At 34.4% G+C, this 25,665-nt stretch overlaps 1 protein-coding gene across 7 annotated transcripts in view; it reads right to left on the minus strand.

Annotated features, from left to right (window-relative positions):
* The window catches only part of CPNE8 (copine 8), a 179,514-nt gene that overhangs the window by 21,903 nt on the left and 131,946 nt on the right, over positions 1–25,665 (minus strand). For all 7 annotated transcript variants that reach the window (XM_036455438.2, XM_036455442.2, XM_036455440.2 and 4 more), the window contains 3 exons: positions 15,766–15,812; positions 9,264–9,445; positions 2,701–2,828 (listed from right to left, as the gene is read on the minus strand). In XM_036455438.2, the coding sequence (XP_036311331.1) occupies positions 2,701–2,828; positions 9,264–9,445; positions 15,766–15,812 (357 nt within the window). The remainder of the gene's footprint in view (positions 1–2,700; positions 2,829–9,263; positions 9,446–15,765; positions 15,813–25,665) is intronic.

Consider the following 25,665-nt stretch of genomic DNA (forward strand, 5'->3'; position numbering starts at 1 on the left):
TAATACTATAGAAAGATACACAAGTTTACCATGTTCTCACTTCTGCTTAGATATACTGCTATAAAAATAAATTCTATATAAGAACTATTCAATCCAATTTTATATTTATTACCATAAGCATCATAAGTTAGTTATTTTAAAGTATTCATTGTTTTTATGTTCTACACATTCTCATATTGTGGCACTTGGCAAGTTAATCTAAATTTCAAACAAAATCCTATTTTATACTAAAAGTATTCTATGTTTATGAAAAAACAATTTAAGTGCTATAGAAATGTGTAAAATAGAAAAGAGGCTGTTTCAGCCCACAACCTTGGCATGTGCCCTTGACCAGAATGGAACCTAGGACTTGTCAGTCCACAGGCCCACGCTCTAACCATTGAGCCAAACCAGCTAGGGCAAAACTCTTATTATTGAAAGGCTGCTATCTTTTTTCAAGTATAGGATATCTTTAATTTATATTTTAATATTATATGACAAATCTGAGGGAAAGGTTCACTTTGTCAGGATTTTGGAATCCGAACACATTTCTTTGGAGTCTTTGTCAAGTAAGTTTCTGGGTTTGTTTTTTAGACTCATAAATGGTTGGCTCAGATTTGTGGGACATTCTTTTAGCTCATTACTAGTTCTCAGGAATAGAGAGAGCAAAAAAAAAAGATAAGAAACTGACTCAGAATCATAACAAGCTAAAGATACATGAGACTTCTAATTTTATTATGAGATCATTCCCCAAAAGCCTTATCTTTGTGCTTCTTGTTTTTTTTTTCTCATTAAAAATTATAACACTGAACTATTAGATCATAGATTATTTTCTTTCTTTAAAAAGTATTTGTATTAATTTTTAGAGAAAGAGAAAAGGAAAGGGAGAGAGAGAAAAAGCAAAACAAAACAGCAGTCTGCTGCCTCCTGCATGCCCCCAACAGGGATGGAACCTGCAGCCTGGGCACCTGCCCTGACCGGGAATTGAACCAGCAATTTCTGGCCATACGATGAAAGCCAACCAACTGACCCACATGGGCCAGGGAAATAACAAATTATTTTTAAAGAGGCCAAAACTGTTAGTTGGCAATTACACCTATGTTTGAGAATTTTAAAAGTGCAGGACCAAACATAAAAAATGATAACAGGGTGGAAGCCTGTAGTTTTAAATGGCACCTAGAAACTTTACATTTAAAAGCTTAACTTTTGTAGTAGAGATATAACCAGACAAAAAAATGTAAAATTAATTGATAAGCACCGATTAGAACATCTGTCACTAGCATGAGCTCAGACAAAATAAGTTTTATCATTTTTCTCTAATCTTTGTATATAACACACTGTCTAAAGGGCAGTTTGTGACAGAAAGGGAGAGTCAACTATAATTTATCTTGTATTAATATTATTTTGATTCTGCTTTACCTGGCAGCCATAAAAAACAGTAGGAAAATAGTGTACTGATAACACTGCTTATACAAGCTAATTCAATAAGCTAAGCTGTGTTTTTCAAATTACAGGTAATGACCCATTAGTGGATTTTGAAATCAGTTTTGTGGGTCAAGACCTGCATCATAAAAAAGTAATAGGAACGAAAAAAGATGCCATGGAAATAAAAAGAAAATATAAAAATATAAGATAAGTATTATTCCATAATCTTTTTTTATGTTGTATGTTGAGATGTAGAACTCATACCTTAGTACAGGCTATGGATAAAAATGTTCAGAAAACCTGAGTTAAAGGGTCACACTCAGAGACTCAGCATCGATGTATCACTGTCAAACTGAGATGGAGTTTCACAGTAGCGGCCCCTGGGGTCAACCCTGGATACAAGGTTATTTTAGCATCTTCTCTATGTCCCAGATATTGGAAACTAGAACACTTTTAAGTTGCTGATCATGTGCAAAAGGAACATGGTAAAGTACCAGAACCTTCAAAGAGAGAACTGAAGCTCATGTTGCCCTCGCACACTGATAAACTGATCCGAAAGCAGTCATTTTTTTTTTTCAAATGTTGAAAGAATACAAAAGCCATACTTGTTTGACAATCTGAAAATTGGCAAGGTTTCATAAGATTTGCACTGGGCCAAGCCAAACTTACAAGCATTTCAAAAGTGATATCTAAGTTATTTTAGACACTCATGAAAAAATGATAAAGAAATGTATATGGATTTTTACATTAATTTATTTTTTCAGAACATGTACTTGGAATCATAGTAATTATAGTCTGACCTCAATACTATGTATAATATACAGGTAGATCTCGGGGAATTTAGTATATTAATTCCAGAAGGGTGAAAAATAATGTGCCCTATACATCACTGCAAGGAAGTCATCTTCATGGAATTCTGTTTTTTATTACTTCTGTCCGCTATAGAATGCGATATTCGATCTGAATAATTTACACAGATGAGATCGTGATTAATATTGTTATTGCTCTCATGAAGGCCTTTTCAAAAAAAAGAAATTTTCCTTGGTTGAAAAAATACAGGTCCTAACATAACTCAGTGTATGTTGCTTCACTTGAGATTTTGATGTGACTTTTTAGCAAAGAAAGTACCATGATAACTCATTGGTGACTTTCCACTCTATATCAAAATTTACCTCAATTTCTTGGAGGTAAATTAGAAGAAGAACATTTCATCTGTGAGGGCATTCTAACAATAACGTAATGATTTCACTGTGATCCAGTACAATAGGATAAATAGCTTGTGTGCTTCTAACTTACCTTGCTACGTGATTAATTACAGGAGCAAAGTTGGTTGGCCCATACAGTTGCACAGATTTCAGACTCCTATAATAAGCCTCCATGACGCCCTCAATGCCATCACAATAGGGGTTTTGAGGGTTCCCATTCTGCAGAACATCAAAGTGAAAGAAACAGTAAAACATTAATAGTGTCAATAAAGGTCAATTGAAAAATAAGGGCGGGATAACAAGGCACTGGTACTCATAAAGAATTTTTGGAAGAATATTCATTTATATATTTATTATTGCTAAAATTAAGTGGTCAGTAATAGATTACAATGTATTTTTTAAATTGTGGTATGATAATATAATGTGCACAATAGTTAAAAATAGATACATTTAAAAACAATGGCAGGGGAGGATTTTAAGTAATCTTAAGAAGCTGAGTATTACATTCTATAATTAATAGTCTTAATTTTACACAAGCCTGTGTACATATGGAGATGGATACATAAAAATCCTGGAAACAAATTAACTCTGAGTGGTTACATCATCAGGGGCTTTTATTTTACTCTTTAAACAAGACTATATTTTCAAATTTCATGCAGTTATGTATTAAAATCAGAAAAAAAAAATGCTATCTATATAGTTTTCCCTTACAGAAAGAAAAAGGTAAAACATGTGCTACATGCACATCTTCAGGCCAGACTTGACAACTCCAACTGGAGAAGGGGTCAGCGGGAATGTAATTTGGTGTCAGAAATACCAAGACAAGGGAAAGGAAAAGAATACAAAGAAATGCATCCATGCTGTGCGAGGGAAATGGAGCTGCCACCCAGGAGGGGTTCTGAGAGACAGCACCCAGAAGGGCAATTCAACCCTGGAGACCCGGTCTCGCCTTTTCAAACCTTACATGCTGTTCTTATTAGGTTTAATGCTCCTCGTCCAGATTCCACAGATAACACACGTACGGCAGTGTATTAGTTACCTATTTCTAAGTAGCAAATTATCCCAAAAGTTAGTGGCAAAACAATAAGCATTTATTATCACACACATTTTGGGGGTGTCAGGAGTCCAGGAGAAGCTTAGCCAGGAGGTTCTCACTAAAAATCTCTCATGAGTTCACAGTCAAGATGTAGACCCGGGCATCTGAATGGCTGACCGGAACTGGAGGATCTGCTTCCAAGAAGGCTCACTTATACAGCTACTGGCAGGAGACCAACAAGGACCTTCTACGGGGTTACTTGAGTGTTCTCACAATGGCAGCTAGCGTTCCCAGAATGAGCAATCCAAGAGAAAGGGCAAGAAGGAGGTCCCAATGTCTTCATAAGCTAGTCTCAGACATTGCACACTATTACTTCTACTTCAATTTGTTTGCTAGAAATGAAACACTAAGTATAGTCCATGTTCAAAGGAAGGGGAATCAGGCTCCATCTCTGGAAGGGGGGAGGAGTTGTAAATAAAAGTTGTGGATATATTTTAAAACACTAAACAGTAACAATATTTAAACAGCAATAATTTTAGCATGTATGTGTTTGAACAATCACAAGGAACTGCTAATGTGTAACAAAGCTCAGTATATAGACTGCTGTACTGATCTTTATGTGAAAATATTTACATACCTTGTATAGTTTTTATAACCACCCTAAAAAAGTAAACTAGCGTCATGTTTTCCACTTTACAAATAGACTAAGACACCAAGAAGTTAAATACTGTGACCAAAAGCCACATAACACAAATGAAATAGCCAATAATTGGAACCCACGCAGTCTAATTCCAGAATCCAATCTCTTCACCACACTATGCCATCACCTTATAAAATCCTAAGTATATTGAAAGACTGGGGACCTTAGGAAACTAAGCCAGATATTATCAACCACTTCAATTTTGCCATTTTACGAGATAAGAATTTCTACACGTTTTCCTTTTAATTTTGTTTTTTTTTCCCTTCAAACTTTAACTAAACTTCAAGTAAATTTTAGAAGCATCAAACTCATGAAGACCCCTTTATATTATAAAATTGGTTACAGCAGTTGATTAAAATTAAGATGTAAAAGTTCAATTATTTAGCACAAAGCAGTTAGGGGTGGTTTTGATGTTAATCTGAGCTGACCTATTTAACCTTCCGTTAGATAAAAATTTTACAGGGTTCCTTTCCCTTGATAACATATAAAGCAATAAAAATTAAAGCTCATATTCATTTTGGGCATTAAAATGTATAATATATCTTCCCTGAAGAATAATACTGAGGTTTACAAACAAGGATAATCCTAGCTTTTTGTCTTTTTTAACATTTGAGGTGAGTTTATATTTCTATAAAAAATATTTATTTTCTCTATTACTCTGGAATTGAAATTACAAGGTCACCATTTTCCTCACCATTTAATTTTCTTAGTGGAAAGATTTTCTTCTTAAAGACAACATTGTAATGAGTTATAAAATGATTTTTAAGTCTTTTTAAAAAACTCATTTTTAAAAAAAATTATGTTGGAAATTAGTTTTTGCTTGTTAAAACAAACTAAAACAAGATTGTATGAGGATCTGGCACACACACAAAAAATCACAGGACATTTTTTTTTTTTAAATAAGAGAATTCATTTTCATCTTACAGTAATGAAGATGGCAAAGGATGCTCTATTTTATATTCCCTTCTTAATTAACAACTTTTCCATTTATAAAATAATGAATGTCAACTGGAACACATAGAAATATACAGAAGAGAATTCAAAATGAGCAATAATCCTACTGAGCAGAAGTCAGTGGGGGAGGGGGTCCAGCTCTCACCCACTTTCCCTCCACTTGGCTCCTCTCAGGATTGTAATTGGGGAGTTATATTCAGTTCTGGGCAAGAAGCCTGTGTCTATTGTTACCTACAGCCTATAATATTCTCCAGCAGGGCTAGCACACTGCAAAATGCTCTCAGAGCCCATGCTCTATTCTTTGAAATGTTCACGGTTGCTGCCCAGAGACTGCTGACTGTGGGGAAAAGCTGAGAGAATTTGCCTTTTTATTTCAATAAACAAACATCTATGGAGCTGCTATTTAAGGCACACAGGGGTAAAGGCCCTTGGTGGTTAAACTGTTATGTCTAGTTTAAAGAAAAGGCATACACATAGATATTAAATTGCATAGATACCTACAAATGCCAAAATAAGCGAAAAGCATTCAAATTCTTTTAGATATTTAGTAGGAGAAAGTGCTTGGACAGGTGTAGCATTTCTCTGTGGATCAATGCAAAACACCTCTTGTAAGGATCACTGGCCACACGATTAACTATGAGAACTATGACCTTTGAAGGCCCACCCTATTATATTTTCAGTTACAACTCCATTAGGAGTCACCAGGAATCACAAAGATATTGGTGCAATGACTCATCATTTTCACAACCCAAAGTGCTTCACAGGTGATGCTAGGACTTTTTCTCTTTCTTTTCCCATCCCCTTCTCATGTGGGACTACCTCCATTCTTACACATATTTCACATGGAAAGCCTGGGTTTACCTGAGATCTTTTTGATTCAGCAAAACTCAATTTCAGCTTCTGAGACAATCCCAAACTCACCAATAGGGAGTATTTAATTTTTTTAAAAGGCCTCCCTTGCCATTTGAAAGATTACATGAACTTGCTGTGGATGAAAAGATTAATGGTTGTGACTACACATCACAATTCTTACCAGGGAAACCTGAGGGTTTGTGAACATTAGGTGGTACATGAAGTGCCATACTGATATGGGACTGAAGTTTTTGTATTTGCTATTTTGGGCACTTATAGAATATACATTGAGTGGCCAGATTATTATGATCTCTGAATGCATAATAATCTGGCCACTCAGTGTTTGTGTGTGTGTGTGTGTGTGTGTGTGTGTGTGTGTGTATCTTAGAGGCCTGGTGCATGAATTTGTGCATGGGTGACATCTGGCCAGCCTGGCCAGGGTGAGGGGACATGGACAATTTGCATATTAGCCTTTTATTATATAGGATATAAAGTGAGTGGCCAGATTATTATGTGTTCAGAGATCATAATAATCTGTCCACTCAGTGTATATTGCAGTTATTTATGATGAGGTTAATTCAGAATATTTTCCTACAAATCAAGACAAATTCTACATCACTAAAGACTTATTTAGCCTTTGTCTGGCTTACTTTTCTAAGTAAACGAAGTGCTTTGAAAAAAATTGAAGTGATATAACAATTAAGTAATATTAAAACTGAAGTATTATCAGCAGCAGCAGCATCTCATTGTTTTCATAGTTGTTTGGGAGATTATTTTTTTTATAAAATTAAAATGGTATGACTCTATCCTATAAGTATTTGAATTGAATTGAAAGAACAGTTCAAAATGCAAATATGAAAAAAAGCCTTCCTTAGCTGTAGTTATTGGCATAGGTTTGGATACAAAGAATAAATGTAGAGATAAAAAACAAACAAAAACCAGAAGAGTAGGGGATTAGAGAGAGAGAGAGAAAGGAAGAAAATCATACACAGAGTGAGAGGACACTCATGGAAGGAAAGTAATACACCTCATTTAGTTTAACATAATTATTTCTTCTCTTAGGCTTAAAATAGCTCCTGACCTTTTTCCTGAGGCATTTAAGACTTAGGATCACATGAGTGATTTTCATGGTCTTATAAGATTCTGGGAAATGTTAATTCTCAAGAAGCAAAATCCCAACAGATACTGATTTTTATATGACATTGGGGGTGTGGCATTTGGCCTATTTCATGGAAGAAAGAATTAAACCCTATAGCAACCTTTTTTATGAAATTGTGTGGATGATAGAATAGAAAAGCAAAAATAAGTACAGCAGTAATAATATTAAAATACTGTTATGAAAACAGTATTTTATGTTATAATAATGGTGTTAATCAAACACATTTCTGAGCAGTAGTATTACAGGTATTTTATAAAATGTGGCTTAGTAGTGGTTAAGACAATGGACTCTAAAATAGGATGATCTGGGTTCAAGTACCGTCTGTAAAAACCCTAGTTAAGCCTTGAGCCTCTGAGCTGAGTGATATAACTCTTGGATTCGGTCTTCCTACCGTATTCAATATGAGCTGTACTTTACAGTAGAGTAATGTGCGAGGTATGATATATCTACCACACAGAAGTTTTATGAAGACTGAATAAGAAAATAAGTATAAAGGACTTAGATCGATACTCAGTAATTACTTAGTAAAGATAGTATATGTGTTTATTTTTGCCTACTTTGCTTATAGAACTTAAAAAAATCCTATAATGAGCAAACATTGCTTTTATAATAATAAAAACAATAAACAAAGACCTACAGAAATACGGGTGTCTGGAGAGATTATCTACCAGTTATAACATGTAGTGTAGGGTAGGGAGGTACCTCTATTAGGAAAATCTAATTTTCCCCCCAAAATAATAGCTCACCATCATATACTGATTTCCCCATTATTTATCAAAAAGTGCATGTAAGAGTAAGGCTGGCTGGGCCTATCAGCATTATCTATGGGGAGTCTATTTTGAATGTAGACTGCAACACATTGCTTAACTGCAGTCACACAAATGAAAGTGGATCTATGCAAATTAAACATTAACTAGAGAAATGTTTTTATTCCATTCATATCTACTCCGGTATACTTAAATCTTAATTAATTATAGCCATAAGTACTGCTTCACATTTGAAAAAATTAATTCCAGCCATGACTAGTTCTTTAAATTTGAAATGCCATTTTAAAAGAAGCTATTTAGAAGATTCATAAATCTGATGCATTTTAGATAGATTAAATATAGCTGCACATTCTTTGATCTGCCTGCCATTGAGAGGTGAAAGTTACTCCTCCTACCTTGAAACTGGGCTGGCCTTAGGGACTTGTTTGACCAAGAGAATGTGGCTCAAGGAGCTTTCCAGGACTTCCAAGGCTAGAAAGGCTGTGGTACAAGGAGCTCTGTAGTCTCTGTTCCTGCCTTTTGGAGTATTCACTCTGGGGAAACCAGCTGTCATGTAAGAAATTTGACTACCTGGAGACCCCAAAATGAGGAAGCCCATGATGACCACAGGGAGAGGTTGTATGCAGAAAGAGGGAAAGATGTCCAAGCAACCCAGCTATCTCAGCCATCCCAGCTCAGGTGTCAGACACAAGCAAAGAAGCCATCTTAGGGAGCATGCCAGCCCCAGGAGACAGGACATGAAGAAGAACAGAGGAATCCAACTGACAGCCAGAATCAAGAACATGGTTCTGTCTGAACAATTCTAGCTCTCTCTAGCCAATCAAGCCATCCCAGGAGAGGTCCCAAATGTTACAAGTCATTGAACAAAACAGAATGGTGTTGGTTTACACCTAAAACTTCTAGGGGGATTTGTTATGCAGCCATAGAAAACCATAATAGAACCCTTATTTATAAATCAGATACAGTTTAGGTAGATATTTATTGCTAATCTATTTAACTGTCTTTGTTTCCATTAATACTACATTCCTAAGCCAATCATTGAGCAAATGAAGCAGTCTGTTCTCACAAAAGCCTTCTACATGACTGACAAAAGCAGAAACAGTGAACCAATATTTAAAGATCCAATGTTGTTGGTTTTTTTTTTTTTTTTTCTCCAAAATGTGCAATCCTTGTGACATATTCTTACCAAAGCAAACTCATGAGATATCCTTCCATCTGGAGGCAGTTTTGCACCAAAACCTAGGGCTGGGAACATTTTATCACTGTCATAATCTTGAACGATTTCTCCCACGGCTTTCAGTGCCATCCCATAGGCGTTCAGTTGGTAAGGATTCATGTAGTGGAGAGAAGTGGGCTGGGCAGGGTTGCCTGATGACAAAAAAATATTTCAAACATGAGTGATCAGGCTAAAGATACAATCTTTTGGACATTTCTATTGATATCTATTTCAGAATAAAATATTCAAAAATTGTGTTTTTTCTGCCTATACCCATGGTGTGTCAAATGTAGTTGTTGTTGTTATTGTGTTGGTGGGGGGAGGGAGAATGGTTATTAAAACAGAAATATTTATTACAGTAAATTCAATCACAAATGTAGACAATTTCCCAAAGATATGCCAAAGTATATGAAGATTTTTTTCCCCAGAAATTATTCTTTATTGTCAATGTCAAAGGTTGTTATTGAAATTCAGTTCCAGAGTAGTATAAAAGAACTTTTGTTAATTTTATTTTATCATAATATTTAGTTTTTTAAGGAAAAAAAAATTAGAGGCATAAGGATTCCTGTTAAAGGGAATCCTTAGGCTTATAATCAAAGACCCAACTGAATTAATAGGCTTGAATAATTATGAGGTTTTCCTAAAGTTGTATCACAAAAATAAATTGAATATTTCAGAAGCGTTCCAATTTATCATTTTTTTCCTACATATTTTATTGATTTTTTACAGAGGGAAAGAGAGAGGGATAGAGTTATAAACATCAATGAGAGAGAAACATCAACCAGCTGCCTTCTGCATTTCCCCCACCAAGGATGTGCTCGCAAACATAATACATGCCTTTGACCGGAAGCGAACCTGGAACCCTTCAGTCCCGAGGCCGATGCTTTATCCACTGATCAAACCGGTTTCGGCCAATTTATCATTTTTAAAAAGAAGAGCATAGTGGTTTTCAGATTCAAGCTAATTGAAATATCTAGATCTGAAAAATGATTCAGAGTTTCTAACTTGACATTAGAGTAGGAGGCAGAAGGCCTACTGTTGAGTCTTGCCATTTGCAGGACAATATTTTTTAAATGCCTGCAATACATCCTACCACAGTGTTTACTGGAAGGACAAAATAAGATTATGCGTGTGGAAGTGATTAAAAACAATAAAGCACCCTGGAAATGTGAGGTTTAAATGCTTCTGTTATTAATGCGGGGTCATCACAAGGCCCTGAATTTCCAATATCTTATCCTATGTGGGATGCTGCCTGCAAATAGAGATGAATGTGAAAGAACTTAATATATGTGCTGCCACTTAAACACATTGAGATTCACATTGAAACGCCCTAATTACCAGCACTAGGAAGCCTGAAAGTCCATTAAGTTTCCTAAGTGAAAATGAAAAAGTTAAATGGAATCTCTTAATAACACATAAAACCCAATTCTACTTTAAGACATTGCCTGAAGAAGGAAAGCCTTGAGGCATAGTTCTTTTCTGCTAAAGAAAAATAATAATAATAAGCACTTGAGATCCAGAGAGACACAAAATCAAGGATAGATCTTCCCTCGGTTTATAATGCATATAATTATATCAACAGCATTTCTGGTCTAAAAATAATTCACTGTGTAAATGCAATTCTAGTTCCAAAGGGTTACAAGGATTCAAGGGCTAGTTCCACATGACGTCATTTCTGAGGGAAAAGTGTCTTCTGACCAAGATGGTCTTAATATTCCCCTCAGTTTGACTAAACTTTAGATAGTTTTCTCCTGACTATAGGCCTCAGCTCCCTTTACTCAGAGCACTTACGTTAGATAACCTGCAATTGTAAATTCTCTACCCTCTGAAGTCTAAATTTCCTACGATCCAGGAATGTCTTTCTCAAGGACCTGGGAGCCAGCCCTTTAAATGTCATCATGAGAAAGAAAGAAATATCACTTGATCTCACTCATTTGTAGAATATAATGAACAATATAAACTGATGAACAAAAACAGATCCAGAGACATAGAAGCATCGAACAGACCATCAAACCTCAGAGAAAAAGACAGTGTGTGCGTGTGTGTGTGTGTGTGTGTGTGTGTGTGTGTGTGTCGGGTGGGGGGGGCAGGGTAAGAGATCAACCAAAGGACTAATATGTATGCACATACGCAGAACCAACGGTGACAGACAATAAGAGGGTGAGGGCAAATGCTTTGGGAGATGGTGGTGGAAGCAGCCAGGGAGAGGTCAACAGAGGGAAAAGCAGACATATGTAATACTTTAAACAATAAAACATTTTAATTAATAATAAAATAGTGATTTTTTTTAATTTAAAAAAAAAAGAAAGATACCATCACCTATAGTCTCTATGGAACAGTAGGAGCTTAACTTCAAGAAATATTAATTAGCAAATAGAGATGGCAAAATCACACAAACCACCTCTTCTCTAAATGTCCCCCAGTACTTGCCTACTAGTTCACCACAGCACTTAAATTCCGTCCCTTCTTTTGTTTTGGAGGAGTTTAGTCAATATTTTTCTTCTACTGTAATAGCTCTGATCCCAATTGCAATAGTTCTGAATAGAGTCTCCCTAGCCTGTTTAATTTGTCTGGAAAGGTTTTTCTTTGACAATTTTCTTTTAAAGTAGGAATTTTGCCACTTAGTCAAAAGCCCACTGGAGACACAGATAAGCAATGCTATTCCTTGAATAAGTGGTTATTTAGCCATACTCTCAAATATAAGAATTGTTACCCAATGGTTGCAATATGGCAACTAATACAATTTCACTTAGAAAACCACAACCTAAAATAAAAATACCACTAATATACCCAGCACGTCTAAACAACTTAGTCTCATGCACAACTGGGCTTGTTCCAACCCATTCAAAGATGTTGCTTAACTCTTTCCAGCAACTTCATCCAAACTAGTCTTTCCACTGGACCACTAATGGTATCTTTCTTCTGAACATGTCCTCTCAAGTTACCACCCTTGCTGAAATTCGCTATCTTCTCCTCCAGCTTACTATGTCCTCCTTGTTTCTACCAGCACTTACTGTCCTCTCTTACTCTTAGGGCTCTTGTGTTCTGCACCACAAAATATAGCTATTTGCCAAACTGAGTGTCAATTCCTGAATCTGAGGCCATGTTTGTACCACCTCTGTATCTGCAACAATGTCTATGAAGAATGAATTTGTAGTAGGTTGATAACATTGGAGCCCAATTAATAATAGTAATTATAATAGCATGGAATCTAACATGTATTGAACTCCTTACTTCATATCTCTCTTCTTCCTTTTTAATGATGTATGGGTTCTTTTATTATATCTACTTTTTGAATTACATAATTTTCAGATTAAATAACTTGCCCTAAATCACACAATAATATTTGGTAAAACTAGAATATGAACCTAAGCAATCGGGTTCCATAGTTCCTACTCTTAGCTATAACTCTTACTTAGGGGTATTGTAATATTTTAGAGCCTGAATATTATCAAACTGATACTAGTTATGCTTTAGAGATACACCATGACTTTGTAAAATATGATTATTTTTTAAAGGCTCTTTTTAAAAAGCTTTGTTAAGATATAACTAATACAACTTACAATTCACCCTTTTAAACTATGCAACTCAATGATTTTAAGTATATTCACAGATATCACTACAATCAATTTTAGAACATTTTCATCACCTCAGGACTTGTTTTCTGAGCCCACGCAACCCAGCATACTTACTTCTTGTAAGGCTCACTTCTTTTACCATTGTGACTTTCTAAACAAATTTTTGCTTGTATTTTTTTTTTTAATTAAAAAAGAAGAAGAAATTCTGTAGCTATTTACTATCATTTCCTTGTCAGTCCATTCATCCCAACCCTAAACAACAACTAATCTACTTTCTGTCTCTATTAATTTGGGAATTCTGGACATTTCATGTAAGTTGAGTTACATTGAGGTGGTCTTTTGTGACTAGCTTCTTTCACTCCATAGTCATTTCAAGGTTTATCTATGTTGTAGCATGTTTACTTCATATTTCATTCCTGTTAGTGCTGAATAGTATTTATATCAACATATCACATTTTTCTATCAATTTATGAGCTCATGGACATTTGGGTTATTTTCACATTTTGGCTATGTTGCTAAAAATATTTGTGTATAAGATTTTGTATGGAGGCATGGTTTCATCTCTCTTGTGTTTATATCCAGCAGTGAAATTTGTCATATGGTAACTGTAATAACTTGAGAAACCGTCAAAGTATTTTCCAAAGTGGCAGCACCATTTTACATTATCACACACAGAGTATGAGGATTCCAATTTCTCTATATGCTCACTAATACTTATTAACTGATTTGTAGATTATGGCCAACTGAGAATTGTGAATCATTTTTTCCTCCTTCAAGTCTCCTTTCAATTGGGTCAGTTTCTCATTTCCTCAAATTTTAATAGAGATTAAATTGAAACTGGAGATCAATTCGAGAAATATTACCATCTTAACAGTGTCGAATTTTCCAATCAATAAATGGCATGCTTTTTCCACTTATTAAGACCTTTAATCTTTCAACAATTTTTTTTTTCTGAATAGTTTTTAGGGTATAAGTTTTGTACTCAATTTGTTAAATTTACTCCTAAGTATTGGATTCTTTTTGATACTATTATAAATAGAATTGTTCCTTATCTTAGGGGGAAAGAAGCCAGCTTTTCACTATTAAGTATGTTACCTATGAGTTTTTCATTTACTCCCTTCTTTATTAAGGCAACTTCTATTCCTAGTTTGTTAAAGTGTTTTATCATGAAACATGTATGAAAGTATATTGGACCTTGTCAAATGGTTTTTCTGCATCAATTGAGATAACTATGTGGTTTTTAAATAATTTTCTAACTACCTTATTTGATTTTTTAATATTAAGACAATGTAGTGCATTCCTGTGAAAAATCTTAGTTGGTCAGAGTGTATAATTCTATGTATTGCTGAACTCAAATTGGTAACATTTTATTGAGAATTTTTATATCCATTTTCCATAAAATATATTGATCTTTAGTTTTTCTTTTCTTGTGATATCTTTGTCTGGTTTGGGTATCAAGGTAATACTGACCACATGGAATGAGTTGGGAAGTGTTCCCTCCTCTTCTATTTTTTGGAAGACTTTGTGAAGAATTTTTATTAACTTTCCTTTAACTATGTGGTAGGATTCACCGGTGAAGCTAACTGGACCTTGGTCCAGATAAACTCTGTGGGTAGTGTTAAACTTTTATTACAAAATTAAATTTCTTATTAAGGGTCTGTTCAGATTATCTATTTTTAAAGTCAGCTTCAAAAGGCTGTGTCTTTCTATTGAATAGATTCTTGCTCTTCTCGCTAATGTTCATCAGTGAATAAAAGCTAGTATTTTAAACCAGTGGTGCTGTAAGTTTTACTTCTATGTTCCATATTTTACTGAATAAAACACATGAGTAAAAATCATTAACTTGAAGTCATAATGCTAGAGAATAAGTTTAACATGCAGTGTAAGGTTCCTGAATTATAGTTTGGTTTCCTAGTCTTATTTTTAACTCAAGAATTAATAAGCCAAGATGTATTTATTACTAAAAAGATAGTCTGGATAATTTTCCCCCATTGTATAAGAGGACAATTGAAATAAGTGATTTCCAAGGTGCTTTCTTACCTAAAAATTCTATTATTTTGTGACATGTGAGTCACTGTGAAAGAAATGTGAGGTAAAGAAAATATAATGTGAGGAACATAATAAGCACAATAAATAATTTGGAAAAAACTCCTAGATAAATATAAACTGATGACAACTTCTGATAAAAGTTAAATAATGAGATTCATGTTCTAATTATATATAATTGATATCAGATGACTTTCCTATTTGAAATAAAATTACTTCAAAATAAAATTAAAAGTCCACTACTTTTCTTTTTTTAAATATTTGATATGCAAATTATAAGTATCTGCACATGAATTATTAGATGACACTTTGTCTGAATTAATTAAATATAAATGTGTTAACATGAATAATTCTTAAAAATATTCAAGTAAAAGTAAAGCACATCTAATAAGGTATATGTACTTGAATTTGAATTACATCTATATAAATTAGTACACATAGAAATACTTTAAAAATTAGGACTATAATTAAACAAATTATAGGATTGTAACTATGTATGGAAAAAGGGGAGGATAAAAGAATGGGGTGGGGTACATAATGGGCTTAAGTAAATCTAGAATTTTCTTTTTAAAAATATGCAAAACAAAAATGACTATATTTTGATACTGAATAAATTTGAATGGGAGTATTACATACTTTTGTTGTATTTCTTATAGATCTTTCCATACCTGAACTAATTCATAATGTTAAAAAGAAAAAGGAAAATTTATCTCAATATCTGAATTTTATATGAAACACTTCAAAAATATGAAAATATAGAAATAAAATATCAAAACATCATGAAAATGAATATTTATAATTTCACTTAGTTGCTTATCATTTTTATTAGGGGTAGTCATAATACTCACCATTTGATGCTGTAAAATCAATAGCCACCGTGAAATTGATTTGTGTTCTAGAATATAAGTAAATAAAAATCATTAATAATGAAATAATTTCACAAGTTTGATAACCATTTGTGTTATCATATTTTTAACATAATTAATTTTTGTAAATATTACTGGAAACTATGTTATAGTACACATTGTATAGCATCAGATAGGCAGTTTTCAATGGTAAGAACTTGGCAAAATACTTTTACAATTCTACACTATACTACAATAAAACATAAGATGTCCGCAATAAAAATGAAGTCAAACTGCAAATAATTATTTGCCACTCTCAAGTGTCAGCATTCATTTTTAATTTGCTTTCAAAACTACTCTAAAATCTATGTTAACTTATTATGCCCTTAAAAGTGTGACATGGCTAAAATAATATTTAGGATTCTGGTAATATCATTTCTTGATCTCATTATTTCCAACAATCATAAAACATATGATTTTCTCCTGCTTTCCTAAAGAACTGAAATATTTCAAACACAGATCCATCTCTCAGTGATTACTGTCTTCTGGTGTGTGTGTGTGTGTGTGTGTGTGTGTGTGTGTGTATGCAAATTGATTGCATATACTTTCAGCAATTGATAATTAGCCCAAAATAATTTTGGAGGATTATATTGTTCCTTTTTTTTTTCTGATAGAAAGATATACCTCTGAGTCTTTCTATAAGTAATTTAGATTCTTTTTCCCCAAGTAAAGCATAAAAACACAATTATGTGACAATGATATGATTACTGGGATAATCTATATCATATCTAATTTAAAAAATAATTTTAAATTGAAAAAGTAAATCATTTGAAAACATAACTACTTTGACTATTTTTATTAACAAATTACTTTGACACTGCATAATTGATTTACCACTTCAAGTCTGAATGTGTTTAAATGGTGGTAGTGTTACTGGTGGTGATGATGATGATGATGTTAGGTATTTCAGCATAGGTCCCTTTTAGTTCTCTTAGCACAAACTATAGTAATATTTCCTTCTGTCTAAAAATTAAGCCTAAAGAGCACTAACTACTATTAAGTTAATGAAAAAAACTCAATCATTTTTTCCTAAAGAATATATCTTTTATGCTTTACATTTAATAAAAAAACTAATAAAGATTCTCTTTATAGCTATCTGGTAATTTCTTCTTAGATTAGAAATTAGGTTTTTAGGCTAAGAATATAGGTTAATGTGGAACATACACTAACCAGTATAAACCAAAATGAGTTTTAAATTTTTCAGAAGAAGAATATAGGGGACGTACTTGGATACATTTTGAGATAATAAATCTTTTTAAGGAACTTGAAATAACTGTCACTAGTGGTGATTACTTTGTCATTCTACTGAAAGGGATTGAACTGACTGTACTACAGGGAGTATGGTGTATTAGAAAGGGTATATATATATATAGCTTTTGAGTCTGAAAAAAACTGGGTTTGAATTCCAACAATCTAGTTACTGACATTAGTCAAGTTTGAAAGCTCTCAGAGGATATTTTTTCATTGCATTTTACAGAGAGAGGAAGGGAGGGATAAGAAGGGGCAGAGGGAGAGAGAGACAGAGAGAGAAACATCAATGTGAGAGAGACACATTGATGGGTTGCCACCTGAGGGGCCCAGATGGATGCGGGATGACCTGTAACCCAGATAAGTGCCTTGGACTGAAATGCAACCTGTGATTTTTTTTGGTGTGTGACCCAATGCTCTAACCACTTTGCATAAGGGCCAGGGCTCAATTCTCTTTTATAACAGTGTTTGCACAATGCTTTCCACATATTGGAATGCACGCCTGGTGGCTGATTGAATTCAAAATTTGATTGGTTCTTTGCTTCATTCTGCATGTTAGAAAGAATCTTACTATATTACGGTTTTGAATCAGCAGTATGCAAATCAGGGGGGAAATATGATAGTTCATTACACAAAATGTTTCATGGTTGTGACAGTCCCTTAGCCTGTTATTACACCATTTGGATTTTTCATTTAAAAAACTATAATTCATCAATTATTTATTGAGCATTTTCTGATGGTCAAGCCCTGTATTTACGTGATAAAGATAAAACAGTAGCAAACCAAACACTCATAGAGTTTATAATTCCAGCTTCTTACTATTAAAAAAAAATGACAAATACAGCACAAGAGTTTACAACAATTCATAGTTAATAACATAACCTAAATATCAACTGTGCATTTAAAATTTGTTCATTCCCATGATTTCTAAGAATTTGACATTAATATAATAATATATACTTACTATATACCAAGTGTATTTTGAAAAAAAATTAATAAAAGGTTTTTTTTAAGCTGCTAGCAAAACCATACTTTAGACTATAAGGCAGATTTCTTCAAGGATTTGATAAATTATTTGTGTCATAAAAGTAAGCCAGACAAAACATCTTCATTATTAATCTTATTACCCTTTTTCATTCTTCAGTATTTCTTGAATCATGTGTCAAAGTAAGAAATCTGAATTTACAGGCAATGATTGACAGATTATTCATAAAACTATCATATGTAAGTCTCAAAATGTTCTGTTCAAGAAGTGTCACTTTAGCTGTCATTTTCTTTTACTATATTCTACATTTATGTTATATTCTATTCTAGAGTATAAGACAAGGCATGCCTGCCAAATTCCATCAGTTAGTAGTAACATCTTATGAGACTTACCAATTCATACATCCTACTACTGCTAAAATACATACTTGGAAAAAGTCCTTATTTTACTCTGCCACCTTTCCAAAAGCTGTGACTGACAGATAAATCAGATGTCAAGATGAAAAATTTAACTAGGAAAGCAAAGATCCATAGAAAACAAGTTTAGGTATGCAAATCGAAGAAAACTGAACATATGTATGCACTCCCACACACATGCACACACAGAATAATACCATCTAAAATAACTTTCCTACAACTGTCTTTATACATTAATTATTGAGAATTAACATCTGTGCTAGGGGTGTACAGAAGAATTGCATTATGTTTTCCCCCAATTTCAAATTCTGTTCAGTTGAAATTATTAACATGATAAACTTTCCTCCATCCTTCTTTAAATGAATCTTGACAAATGCAGATTCTGATCCACAAGCTGTTGGATTCTAGAACCCAAAAATGCAGGTGAGATGCCCACCCATTCTTAATTTCCCTCTCATGATTGCCATGCTGGCACCAAGACTAGGCTTCTGCTTTGATTTACTGGCTATACAATCAGGTTCCTATTTCAGTTCTAGAACCTGCCCTACATGTGCTCACTTGCCTTTGACATTATCATTAGCCTAATCCCGCATGACCCCAGCTCACTGTGGGCTAAATCTTGAATCTTTTTCTGTCTTACCTTTTTCTTCTTTCGTAAAAGTAGTTCAACTACCTAATTGGCAACACAAACAGCAGCCAAATTCTAAGTTTTGCTGCATCTTCACAATCCCCGCTTCCCATGCCCATAAACTTTAGAGGATTCATTACCCTTGACAACTGAGATCTGCTAGAATGAGGGCAGGCTTTGAGATGCAAATTCAAATATAAATACTTTCACTACTTGCAATGTGATCTTGGGAAAGCTATTCAACCTCTTTGCACCTCATTTGTAGAAAGTTAAGAATAAAACCTCTTTTGGATTATTTATCATAAAAACTCATAGAAAAGTAGGAATAGAGGGGACATACCTCAATGTTATAAAGGCCATATATGACAAATCCACAGCCAACATCATACTCAATGGGCAAAAACTAAAAGCATTTTCCTTAAGATCAGGAACAAGACAGGAATGTTTGTTTTTATTCAACATAGTACTGGAAGTCCTACCCACAATAATCAGACAGGAAGAAGAAATAAAAGGCATCCAAATTGAAAAGGAAGAAGTAAAACTGTCATTATTTGTAGATGACATTATACTGTATATAGAGAACTCTAAAAATTTCACCAAGGAACTACTAGAACTGACAAATGAATTTAGTCAAATACCAGGATACAAAATACCCAGAAGTCAGCTGCAGTTCTATACACCAACAATGAATTATCAGAAAGGTGAACTAAGAAAACAATCCCATTCATAATTGCATCAAAAAATACCTTTTAATAAATTTAACCAAGATGTAAAAGTCCTATACTGGGAAAATTATAAGACACTGAGGAAAGAAATTGAAGAAGATACAAATAAGTGGGAGTATATACCATGTTCATGGTTAGGAAGAATTAACATCATTAAAATGTTCATATTGACCAAAGCATTCTCTAGATTCAATGCAATTCCTATCAAGATACCAATGGCATATTCCACAGAACAATAACAGATGTCCCAAAAATTTATATGGCACCAAAAAAGACCCTACATAGCCAAAGAAATCTTGAGAAATAACAAAGTTGGAGGAATAATACTATTTGATATCAAGTTATATCGATACTACAAAGCTGCTGTACTCAAAACAGCCTGTACTGGCATAAAAACAGACATACAGATCAATGGAACAGAACAGAGAGCCCAGAAATAAACCTACACCTTTATGGTCAATTAATATTTAACAAAGAGGCAAGAACATAAAATGCAATAAAGACATTCTATTCAATAAGTGGTATTAGGTAAGATACATGTAAAAAAAATGAAACTAGACCATCTTCTTACACAGCACACAAGAATAAATTCAAAATGGGTTAAAGACTTAAATGTTAAACTCGAAACCATAAAAATGTTAGAAGAAAACACAGGCAATAATATCTTGGACATTTCTCATAGCCATATTTTTTTTCCCTGATAAATCTTCAGGCAATGCAAATAGAAGAAAAAATAATCAAATGGAAATACATCAAACTAAAAAGCTTATGTACAGCCAAGGAAACCACCATCAAAATGAAGACAATCCACTGAATGGGAGAATATATTAATCAATACATCTGATAAAAAGTTAATATTCAAAACTTTATAAACAACTTTTAAAACACAACACCAAAAAGAAACACACACACACACACACAATCCCATTACTAAATGGACAAAGCACTTGAATAGACACTTTTCCAAATGGCCATATATATGAAAAGATGCTCAAAGTCACTAATCATCAGAGGGATGCAAATTAAAACCACAATGAGATATCACTTCACACCTGTTAGAATGGGTATACTTCAACAAACAAGTATTGGTGAGAATGTGGAAAAAAGGGAACCCTCAAGCTTTGTTGGTGGGAGTGCAGGTTGGTGTTGCCACTGGGTATCATCAAAAAAATAAAAATGTAACTGCCTTATGATAACCCAGCAATCCCACTTCTGAGAATATATCTGAAGAAGCCTGAAACACTAACTCGAAAGAATATACACACTCCTATGTTTATTGCAGCATTATTTACAATAGCCAAGATTTGGAAGCAGCCCAAGTGCCCATCAGTAGATGAGTGGATAAAACAAGTATGGTACATTTACACAATGGAAAGCTTTTTGACCATGGAGGGGAAGGAACTCTAGCCTTTTGCAGAGACTTGGACAGGCCTGGCGAGCATTGTGCTGTGTGGAGTGGGCCAGTGAGAAAGGGATAGGAGCCATGGGATTTTGCTTATATGTGGAGTTTAACGAACAGAATAAATTATCACAATAGAAACAGAATCACAGCTGTCAGAGGGGAAGAGGAGGGGGACTGGGTGAAAAAGGTAAAGAGACTATGCAAACACACACACACACACACACACACACACACACACACACCCCACAAAACCTCATAGACAACAGTATGGTCATTGCCAGAGGGAAAGGGGTCATGGGGTGGCAGGAGAGGATAAATGGGGGATAAATGGTGATGGAACTTGGGGTGGTGAACACAATACAAAATACAGATGATGTGTTCTAGAATTGTGTATCTTAAACCTATATAATGTTATTAACCAATGTCACCTCAATAAATTCAATAAAAAATAAAAAAAATTAAAGCACAGATTTCCTTAGAATCCCCTAAATCTCATGACTTGCAGCTACAGGGAGGGGCTGGACACTATCGAGACAGGCCGCTACTATTGCCAGAGGCAGCTTCCCAGCTGGGCAATATCTTGAGAGGAAGACACTATTAGAGGCAGATACTACCATGAGAGGCTGTCACTATCAGGCAGCTACAGGCTGGCACTATGGGGCACTAGTGTAAAAGGCAACTACTCTACCAGGAACTATCAGGAGAGGCAGCTACAGGGGCCAGACTATGTTAGCATAGGATTCTGCATGGCCATTTCTGTGATATGTAACAATAATAAGGGGGAAATGCAATATGATCTTGAATAGAGAAAAACAAATAAAAAAATCCTTTCTTGGATTGTTGTGAAGATGAGAAAAGCATCTGTCCTTTAGCAAACACTCAGTAAGTAGTTATAATTATCATATTATTGATGCTAGGTTTGCAGAACTTGACTTTTGCCCACTTCTTTGAAAACTGGAGGATTCCGTGCTTACTACATTTCTGGAACTGCCTGAGAGCTGCAGGTTACTCCTCAGCACCTGACCCTCCCAGACCAGAATTCCTTTCCTCTCACCAGCCCCGAAGGCCCTAACATGCCCCGCCTCAAACGGAACCACAAGGAATCTAACCTGTTACTAGTAGAACTTCTCTGGGTCCTTCCTCAAACCAAACCCCTCCACATTAAGCCACTGTAACCTTTAATCCGACCTTATTTTCCTCTGTATCGCTCCAAGCTTTCTGGATTTCTCAGGGATCAGTGACATGTCAAAAGGAAGAATAAAACTGGAGACAAGTGATGTGATTCTTCAAATATTTATGTTAATAATCTTGGTCTTCACTAAATCTAGTTTTCACAAATTAACAAATCTTTGTGCTTTCTCTAGACTGAAGATACAAAATAGATTATCGATATTTGGCTAAACCAGCCATGGTTATGATGATGACACTACATCAGTGTCCTCTGACTTTGAAACAGATAGTTCTGAAAACATCATTTGAAAATAAACAAACTGGCAATCCCCCAAGAAATAACTAGACATTCCTAGATTTCTAAAGCATGCATTTGACATGTTAAAAAATTAGAGTCAAGAATTAACCAAAACAATGTTGATGAGTCTTAATATATATGAAAGTTTCTCTTCTAAATCTTAGGTTAGAGGAGTTAAGTTTATGTATGGTAATGTTCTATGTGACTGTACTTATAGGAGGCAGAATGGCTTTATTTTCATTAGATTTATCCCCATTCAGCGCTGCAGAGTTTAGCTCTCCACTGATTTGATGAAAGCAAAACACTTGGGTGCCGCCACAAGAAGCACGATAAAAAATCCTGGACATGTATTATATATTCAGTTTTCAAATAAGAAAATGGATTTGAAAAAAAACCCAAAAGCCTTATAGTGCTTCATGTTCTGGCAAGATATGCTCCCTTAGGCAACATAACCAATATGCTGCCACCAATTTTAAAAAACGAAGGCAAACATTTAACAGCATCATTGCACTGGCTTCAAGTATTTTTAAGGAAAAAAGAATCCTTATGGAGCTTGTGGATAACAGAACTCACTGATATTCAACTCACATTTAAAATAAACAGTATCAAGAAGCCCACTTTAGTCTTTAAAATTATTATAGTTTACAACAGTAGGTAGCTCTTCCTCCTCCTCTTACCCAATTATTAATAAACCTTTTATTAATAATGTCAGACAAATTTTAAATTCAGGGTCACGAGTTGGCTTGAGATCAACTATTGATAGAATCCAAAGAATGAACTGGCATCCCTACGAAGATAATTGAATACAAGAAGAAAAAAAAAAAAGACTTTGTAAATTTGAATATATCTTTTTTTCCTCTCCATGTCTCAGATAATAGGACAACTACCACCAAGGATATCATGATGATCAAATGAGGTAAGATATATTGAAATTTTAAAGAAATTCTAATTATTCAGAAAAATGATAGATATGTCATTTAATACACACAGCTTCTCTATAAACAGGCAATTTTAATTTTTATTCCCAGTTCAGAGAAATGGAAACAGGTTATGCTGACCAGAGACAGATCTAGGATTTGAACTACTCAGTTAATGCCAGAGCCCAGCTGCTTAGCCCCTGCTATGCACTAACTCGGTTATCAGCAACCACCTCTGTACAATAAACTTGACCTCTTGCCAAACATTTACCTCTTATTTTGATTTTTGCCCAGAACTTGCCCACTAAGCATTTCCCTATTACCTTCTCCCATGTTTCCCTTTCTAACATGTGAGCAGAATAAGCACCTGATGCTTCTAATCTTGACCTGCCTCTCTCCAGGTCATTGCAGACCCAGACACAGAGTTAAATTGAGAACATTTCTGGCAGAGGCAACACAAAAGCGTTTTTTTCTTCTCCCTGAAAGCCTGGTTCTTCTGTTTTGCTTGGTAATTGTGGTATGAGGCATGCAAACAGAAAGGTCACAAGATGATCAATTCTGAGAGAGACACACATGGCGGTTTACTATCCAGATCATTGAGTTGTCACACTCTTTGTTTTAAAGCCCTATTTATTTATGTTTCATTATGGTAAGAGGTTTGGGGGAAAGAGTCAAAAGTCCAGCTTAAAATGGCTTGCTAATTAAATTATGTTTAGTCAGTAGCTACTGTGTGTTCAGCTCTATAAAATATTTAAAAACTGCCAGTCTCTTTGAGAGACACATCATACAAAGAAACAATTAAAATAAAACCCAGGGAAATTAACACTGGATATAAGTGGTAGGACATCAGAACCAGTTGGTTGAGAGGTGGGGTGTTCTTCAGAGGAAGGAAATAGACCATTTGTAGACCTGCAAGTTTCTAATACACTCAATTGTCTGATAAAAGCACACTAGGGTTTGTGTTGATGTGAAATCCTGGGAGTGTAGACAGACTCAGGGTGCATCAGAATTTGTTTCCCCCACCCCCATCTGTCAGTCAGATGCTAGTAGATGTAGAAAGCTTTACAAACATTTGTTCTTGGTCATGTTAGTGGTAAGAGTTTCATGAAGAGATAAGACACATAGAGGATAGAAGAGCAGATAAAACCAAACTGAAATTTATTATTCTGCCTTCAGATTAGAGTGTGAACTATTTGGAATATGGAAAAATGTATTTTATAAATTTGTAGAAATCAATAAAGCCATTTTACCAATGATAATTGATGGTGTTACCCTTAAAGGAGGTCATCTATTTCAAAACATTTCTGTAATTTTGTATGAATCTGACATGACCCTTATCAATTGCCCTGGCCAGTTTGTTCAGTGGATAGAATGAACCAAGGATCTCAGACAAGGGCACGTACCGTACCTTAGTTGTGAGAGGCAACCAATTGATGTTGTCTCTCTCACATTGATATTTCTCTTTTCCTGTTTCTCCCCTCCCTTGCACTCTCTCTAAAAAAACCAATGGAAAAAACATCCTTGGATAAGGATTACCAATAACAACAACAACTAATAGTAACCGGATTATTGAATTCCATAAATTAATTACTGAATAAACATCTTGAGTTGCCAAGTATATCAGATTTTTAATATTTAAAATTATTTCTCTTTTTAAAAATTATCTTTATTGCTAAAAGTATTACAGATATCCTTTGTTTTCTCCCCCCATTGATCCCACTTCTCCGAATATATCCTAAGAAACCCAAAACACCAATGAGAAATAATACATGCACCCCTATGTTCATAAAATTATATCTTAATAAGGGAAAAAAAACACACTGCAATAATTGTACAGAGTGTGATTAAAAATAATGACCCTAAGGTCAACAACCCAGAAGAGGCACACAGGTTTTATTATTCTACAGTAAGATCTCCTTTGTGGATATTCTTCTTCTATGTAGAAAATAAACCTCTTTACTACTTCAAGTCATAAAATGTTTCTTATGCTGCAGGAAAATCATGGTACTGCTTAAATAAAAAAGTTGCAAAATTCAGATTTTTATTTCACAAAG

Source organism: Pipistrellus kuhlii, unplaced genomic scaffold (assembly GCF_014108245.1).
Source record: "Pipistrellus kuhlii isolate mPipKuh1 unplaced genomic scaffold, mPipKuh1.p scaffold_m20_p_3, whole genome shotgun sequence".
In the NCBI taxonomy this organism is placed as follows: Eukaryota; Metazoa; Chordata; class Mammalia; order Chiroptera; family Vespertilionidae; genus Pipistrellus; species Pipistrellus kuhlii.